The sequence below is a fragment of the Mastomys coucha genome, unplaced genomic scaffold, assembly GCF_008632895.1.
Source record: "Mastomys coucha isolate ucsf_1 unplaced genomic scaffold, UCSF_Mcou_1 pScaffold12, whole genome shotgun sequence".
In the NCBI taxonomy this organism is placed as follows: Eukaryota; Metazoa; Chordata; class Mammalia; order Rodentia; family Muridae; genus Mastomys; species Mastomys coucha.
In genome coordinates this window covers 19,230,250-19,237,528 of record NW_022196894.1, presented here as the reverse complement: position 1 = coordinate 19,237,528, position 7,279 = coordinate 19,230,250, and the positions used below count along the sequence as shown (strand labels likewise).

Below are 7,279 nucleotides of genomic sequence, written 5' to 3'. Positions count from 1 at the left end.
GAGGAGGAAGAGGAGGAAGAAGAGGAAGAGGAGGAGGAAGAAGAGGAGGAGGAGGAGCAGGAGGAGGAGGAGCAGGAGGAGGAGGAGGAGGAGGAGGGAGTAGCTGCTGTCAGTGACCTCTGTTCCTAACTGAAAGTCACCTGACCTGCTGCCTCAGGCTCCTGTCACCACAGCTGTAGCTGCTGGTTGCCCCACACCCTCCTGACTCTGAAGGACTACATCCACAAACTAGGAGCTAAAAGAAATGCTCCTTCCTCAGTCACATTGTTCAAATATCTTGTCACAGCTTAAGAAAGGTAACTAGTACCCATCTAAATCCAACTTATTTTACTCATCTCAAAGCTGCTTCTCCCCTAACTTCCAGAAGGAATTAAAGACTTATCATCTCCATGATGCCTGTTCTCGTCTGTGATGTTTCCCTCTCTGTGCCCCTGGTTCATTCTTTCTATCTGTACACCTGCTGTGCCTCTACCTGTCCCCTGATGGAGTACTGGATCTTCACTGAATTTCTGAATGCCAAACTCTGCCTTTCTGTTCTCTTTCAAGAAACCACTAAAGATCTCTAAGCCTTAAAAACAGAGGCTCTGCCTGAGTAACAGAGGCAAGCCTTGGGCTCATCTCTGTCCTTTCCCCGAGGATACTAGCTAGCCACTTCCACACAAAGCCCCTTCCAGGCTCTGTATACAGACTTTCATAATGTCTTCCATAAGGCACACTGATTCCTGAGTTACAACTAGTCCCTGAACTTTCTCAACTCCTTTGATGTTCCCATGGCACCTCTGACACACTCTGTTCAACATGGAATACAACTTTATCTTCTATGTCTCCTTCATGATACTAAGGCTTCATAGGAGGGAGGGCTGTGGTTTTGTCAGCTGTGTGCTACCTGTGCAGACTAAATACAATTATCACGCGCTTAGAAGGTACTTGGATTTCTTAGCACACTGTCAACAGTGAATCTGAAGGCAGGATGTTGCTCCTGGACTGGCTATGGGACTATGAACCGGTTTCTGGATGTGTCACTGACAAATTCCCACAGCAAGTGGGAAACACCCTTCTTAGTTTCCCTTAGCCAGTTATATATTTACAAAATTACCCTTCTTAGTTTCCCTTAGCCAGTTATATATTTACAAATTATTCTTGTAACACTAAATTTAAGAAAAATCATCATGAAATGCACCAAATACAACAAAATACAACTGATTAAACATACTGACAATTCAAAAGTAATAATTAAGTGTCTAGTTTGATCATTGATAACAAAAGTAAACCAAGTATTTCCATAGGTTCTAAAAGGCCATAGCGTAATACAAGATGGCCAAGGTACAACACAAACTGGGTTACTGAGGACCTCAGCATCAAAAAATTGTGGGCAAATTTTCTACAGAGATGTTGGATACAAGCGTACTAGAGGAACATGTGTGGGAAAGGGTTCGAGAGACATGTTCTAAAGAGGTGAGGCAATATAAAACTCACCTAGGAAGGATTCCCTGACTTTATGGCAAGATAGGTTAGACTGTCAGAGAACAGAAAAGCAAATACCCAACTAAAAATGGATGGAGGAGAAGAGGAGGAAAAAAATACTTACATGGTCAAAACACAGATACACAAAATGATGCCCAGCTGGTCAGAGCCACCTGATGCCAGGCAGCACCAGTGGAAGGAGAGAGAAGGGAGGTAAGGAGACAGAAAAGGAAAAGCTAAGGGAGAGAGGGGTAGAGTGGAAGAGCCCGAAAACCCCCCATGATAGAGAAGGGGAGGCAGGGGAGGACAGAGGAGGCAAGGCTGAGAGGTCAGTGAGATCATGTGCAGCCGGCCCCACACACCGCTGAGGAGGCAGGCTGTGCAGGGCCTGCATTAGAGCGCCTGCCTGGCACACATGAACGAGGCTCTGCATCCACGTTCCAGAACAGAGTAATTTTAAAATTACTACTTTATGCAGCAATCCCACTTTTGTGCTTATACTCAAAAGAAAGCAAGAACCCAAAAAATATCTGCATGCCAAAGGTGTTCATAGCAGCACTGTCCAGCAGACCACGTGTCTGTTAAAGTGTAAATAGCTCTAGAAGACTGTCTGACATGTTCCAACAGCTAAGAACTGGATGGACGGTACACTAGGGAAGTAACTCAACCATAAATTCAAACACAGTAGGACTTCACTCTTATGAGTCAACCAAATTCAGATATTCTAGAACTAGACGGCAGAACAGAAAGGAGAGTGCGTTGGGGACCACAACACTTTGTCGAGGGAGATAAGAAAGCTAGAACTAGATGGTGGTGAAGTACATGCTGTGGCATAATAATAGTTACTGCTGTTGGTACAGTTTGTAGTTTTTCCCTATTTTACAATAAATTTTAAAAATTAAAGAAATGTCAATGAACACAACAAAACATGTCTGTGTCAAAGTCACCCAAGATTCCAAGAGGTCAAGGCTCACTGCTCGAGGCTACAGTTCACCAGCAGCTCTCATCTGCTGCCATTTAGCACAGTTTAAGCACATTAGTTAAGGACCCATGTGGCCAAGTCAGAAGTGTGGCTGGAGACGACGTAGGTGGTCAGAAGCGCCACACTCTCTGGCCTGGCTACCTTCATCCCATTACAGTGTGTGTGTGTGACTTTCAACCATCCTCGAAAACCACTAAGCCTCCATTCTACATTAGAGTAGATAAGAAGCAATTATGGAAATGGCTCGGTGTAGTTATTACTAAGTTAAGGCAGTGTATTAGGTAACATTTCATGTGAGAACTTACTTTCACCCTGCCGTGTCATCTCCTGCAGCCTGCTCTGCAATCTCTAGGAGGCAAAAGCACAGGGGTGAGAAAACACTTTGTATTTCTACACACCACGTATGTGAATTAACAAATTTCAGAGGTGAACCCCCAAGAAACAGCTGTGAGACGGCTCAGTTCCTGCACCAAGCCTTGATGACCTGAGTTGCATCCTGGGGACCCGCACGGTGGATGGAGGAAGGATTTCTGCAGCTTGTCCTCTGACCTCTACGTGCACTATGTGCTTGCATGTGTCCACACAGATACACACATAAGTAAGGAAGTGAATATACAAGATGTTCTTTTGCTGTCATTCAGCGGGGACTCTCTGTCCGCAAGGCTCATGGGGTGGGAATGGCTGCAGGAGATCAAGTGTCCCCACTCTGCCCTTGTGTGCCTCACTGTGCTACTACACAGTCAACACTGATGTCTCTTAGAGCAGTGCTGAGGGCCAATTTACCCCTGTTTTGGATGAGGATGTGAAATTCTTACCAGGTCATAAGAAAAACAGATGCACTGGGAAAGTACTAACAAAAGGTCATGACAGGTCTATCTTCAGGGCACAGGGCACAGAGCACAGACAAAAGGTCATGACAGGTCTATCTTCAGGGCACAGGGCACAGAGCACAGACAAAAGGTCATGACAGGTCTATCCATCCATCCTCAGGGCACAGGGCACAGAGCAAGGACAAAGTTCATGACAGGTCTATCCTCAGGGCACAGAGCACAGACAAAGGTCATGACAGGTCTATCCTCAGGGCACAGAGCAAAACAGCCTTACATTGGAATTTTCTCTTTAGATGTACTATGGAGCCTTTTCATGTATATAAATTTTGATTTTAAAATTGTGCCATAAATAAATATAGAGCTGTTCTCAGTGAGCCCCACAGTTAAATACTTCTGTCTGCAGCTCACTTCGAAACCCAAGAGACAGAGAGAGACTGAGGCGTGACAGAGGGACAGAGAGGCAGTGAGCCCAGTCAAGCTGTACCTGCAGCAGCAGCAGGAAGGCCCCGTGAACATCCCCTTTCTTCTCCAACAGATACGCAGTGACTTCGTGGAGCTGATACTTTTGTGTAATCTAGGGAAACCAGAAAGTGTTTCTGTAAGTTTTGGTTACACACAAAGGGCACACACAAGCCACAGGTCAGTCATCAATCTTTGCAGTATGCTGCCGTACTGTACACTCTGTGCAGCCTATCTTATGGTGAGCTTATCTTGATTGGTTAAAAAATTAGGAATCCTCAAAGCTATGGGGAAATTTTATATATATGAATGAAAATCCTGATGAAAACAGAAACACACAGGAATACTGGATGGATGAGAAGAGAAGCAGTGAGGAATACTGCAAACATCAGCACCAGGCTACTCTAGCAGGCATGGCCAACCTGAGGTGCACAGGCCATGTGTGCCCCAGGTCACCTATGAGTGCAGCCCAGCACATATTTAGAAGTCATGTGATGACAAAGGATAGGTCACATCTGGGCAAGTCCATTTCAGCAGGAAGATATACAGGCATATGAATATGGACAAGAATGCACACTTGCAGCTCTGAGAGTAATAGCAAAGAGTTCCAGAAGCCCTTAAACACTTTTCAGGAAAGACAAAAGAAAAAAAAAAAAAGAAGCAAACTGGCACATTTGGTTTGGTAGACAACTCTCTCACCGTTAAGATGGACCAGGCAACTTTGTTTCATAGGATCCTATGTTTCATAGGATCAGTTAATTAAAAACTAGAAAGAGTAACTGGCAATAGGACCAGTGCCTCTGACACCATTACTACAAATGCTAAAGCATATAAAACTACCGTCTATTTTAAAAGTAGAAGCTGTGGGTTGAAAGACAAACATCACATCAAAGATTTGGCTGATAGTGACCTCGGAGGAAAAGGGAGGAGAGAAAGGGCAGGTGAAGGAGCATTGTCTGTAAAGTAAGTAAGGCAATGCTGAACTGAAATTTACCTGGTGGGTACAAATGGAATTGACACTGTACACATTCCTAAGTACCTGAAATATTTCATAATTCAACATTCTTAAAGTATGGAGGCACTTCAGGAAGTGGATGCAGAAAATATGGCTTACTATTTGTTAAGAGCAAAGGGAAGAAGACGTGACATTATCCTTAAATTTTAAATGGGAAAACTTCATAATGCATGCCTCTACACACACACACACACACACACACACACACACACACACACACACACACACACACACGGGGTTGGTGTTACAGAAGAAAACAAGTAAGAAAATCAAGGCAAGGAGCTCTCTGAAGCTGCTGGGTTATCATCCAGCCTTCTGCACTCCGTGGCACATCTAGACTACTTAGCCACCACTGTTTGTATCAGGAGCTTGCTGAGTTCCCTTTCCCAGGCTCACTTTGCCAGCTAGAATTTCTATAAAACCTGACTCATTACAGGGACTGTGAGAGCTGTTTAAAAGCAGCTGACTGTGGCAATGTTGACTCCACCTTGGGTACCAGCACTCACTACCCCCAGCTTCTGCAAGGAACGTCACACCTGGGTCTCTCTGGGCCCTTGAAGATGGGGAGAATGCAGAAAAAAGTTGTGCTTGTCCGTGCACGCAGCTGGCCTTACCTGGATAGTTTCCTCCAGACGGTAGCACTCAAGTACTTGCAGTGTCTCTATGACTTGGTCAGGACTGAACTGGCACAGCAGCTCAATGAACTGCTCTGTAATGCGAGGCGGGATCTGCAGCAATTCCTGATTGACGTGAACACCTTCCCTGAAAGCAAAAGGCAAGAGACTCCTGAATAAAGTCCCACAGAGCACACCTATAAATAAAGGGTACAGGTAATGGGCACATCATGCTGAAACAAGACCACCTTTAAGAGATAAAAATGCCAATTGTGTTTCGAGTACTCAACTGAACTATACCATACATCAGAGGCATGGGATGAGTCTCAGCTCACATGGAATAATTACCAAAAGTTATACTTTGTCCTAAAAGAAGGCCTGATTCAGTTTAAACAATGAGGACTATGAGTTGCTGTACTAATGAATGACCTCTAGTCTTAACAAGAGCCCCTGGCATGCTTCTCCTTCCAGCTCCAACGATGCCACTCACTGGTTACTTTTTCATTAATTTAACAGTCTTTTGGGAAGTCAACTGAGAAAACGCCTCTACTAGACTATGCCTATGGGGCATTTTCTTGAATAATGATTAATGTGATGGGCCTATCCCATGGGGGCAGTGTTGCCCTGGATAATACAAGAAAGCAAGCTGGTCCTGGATCATACAAGAAAGCAAGCTGACACTCATCAAGACAGCCTGACTCCTACTACATTCTACATCTCAAGTAAGTGTAACTTCCACCCCTCATCAAAAAATGCTTCTCTTTATAACAAATAGAGACTATCACAGAAAACCACAAATGGACACAATGCAGAGAGAAAAAAGGATGGTAAGGAGCTCAGCCCCAATGGATACATTTATGCTCCTGCATCGATAGCTCAGGAAAACATGGCACTGTATGCTGGAGGAGTATTGTGGACAAGTGTGTGGGTTCAAGCATCAAGGGTTCCTCTGCCTCTAAGTTTACAGGAGGCTCATTGGTTCTTATCATGAAGGACACTGAAAAATCCCCTCCTGCTGGAAGCAGGAGGAGGAGAGAAACAGATGCTTCCAAACACACACACAGTTTGCTCTTCTCAATAGGCTCACAATGGACAGTACTATTTCACACTCACTACCTCATGACACGTGAGTCCTAACACCTTGAGCTGTGAGACAGTGTCTGCAGCTGGAGTTCAGGATTTGTTAACGCTGCTAGGAAACTGGCATACCTGCTCCTGAGGGGTACATGGATTGGGACTTCCCCAGTGCTCAACTGATGCCAAGAAACAAAAAAGTCACAACACCTGTCCCAACACCAGGAATAACTGGGACCAGCGGGACCAGGCACACAGGAACTCCACCAGCAGAGTGGCTCAGGTTCCTTCCAGTCTCTCTGGGCTGGTGTCCTGAGCAGACCTTGGGCGCAGGCTCCACAGCCAGTCCCACAACACCCAGAGGAAACTGCTGCACTCCCAGGTGCTCTAACAAGCCTAGGGTCACAGGATCCCAGAATCACAGGATCCCAGAAACAGCTTGACTCCAAGGAATTCTGACACAACCAGGATCACAGGAAGGACAGGCTTAGCAAGGGCAGGTAGCACTAGAGATAACCAGATGGTGGGGGACAAGCATAAGAAAATAAACAATACAAACCAAGGTTACTTGGCATCATCAGAACCCAATTATCCCACCATAGCAAGTCTTAGACACACCATCACACTGGAAAAGCAAGATTCAGATTTAAAATCACTTCTCATGATGATAATACAGGACTTTAAGAAAGACATAAATAGCACTCTCAAAGAAATACGGGAGAACACAGATAAACAGCTAGAAGCCTTTCAAGAGGAAACACAAAAATCCCTTGAAGAACTACAGGAAAACACAATCAAATAGGTGAAGGAAATGAGCAAAACCATCCAGAATCTAAAAATG

The 7,279-nt window shown here is 44.9% G+C and overlaps 1 protein-coding gene across 8 annotated transcripts in view; it reads right to left on the bottom strand.

The window, feature by feature from the left end:
• Window positions 1–7,279, bottom strand: part of Vps8 (VPS8 subunit of CORVET complex) — a 220,950-nt gene that overhangs the window by 76,361 nt on the left and 137,310 nt on the right. For all 8 annotated transcript variants that reach the window (XM_031363491.1, XM_031363497.1, XM_031363498.1 and 5 more), the window contains 3 exons: window positions 5,365–5,512; window positions 3,761–3,850; window positions 2,752–2,794 (listed from right to left, as the gene is read on the bottom strand). In XM_031363491.1, coding sequence (XP_031219351.1) covers window positions 2,752–2,794; window positions 3,761–3,850; window positions 5,365–5,512 — 281 coding nt within the window. The remainder of the gene's footprint in view (window positions 1–2,751; window positions 2,795–3,760; window positions 3,851–5,364; window positions 5,513–7,279) is intronic.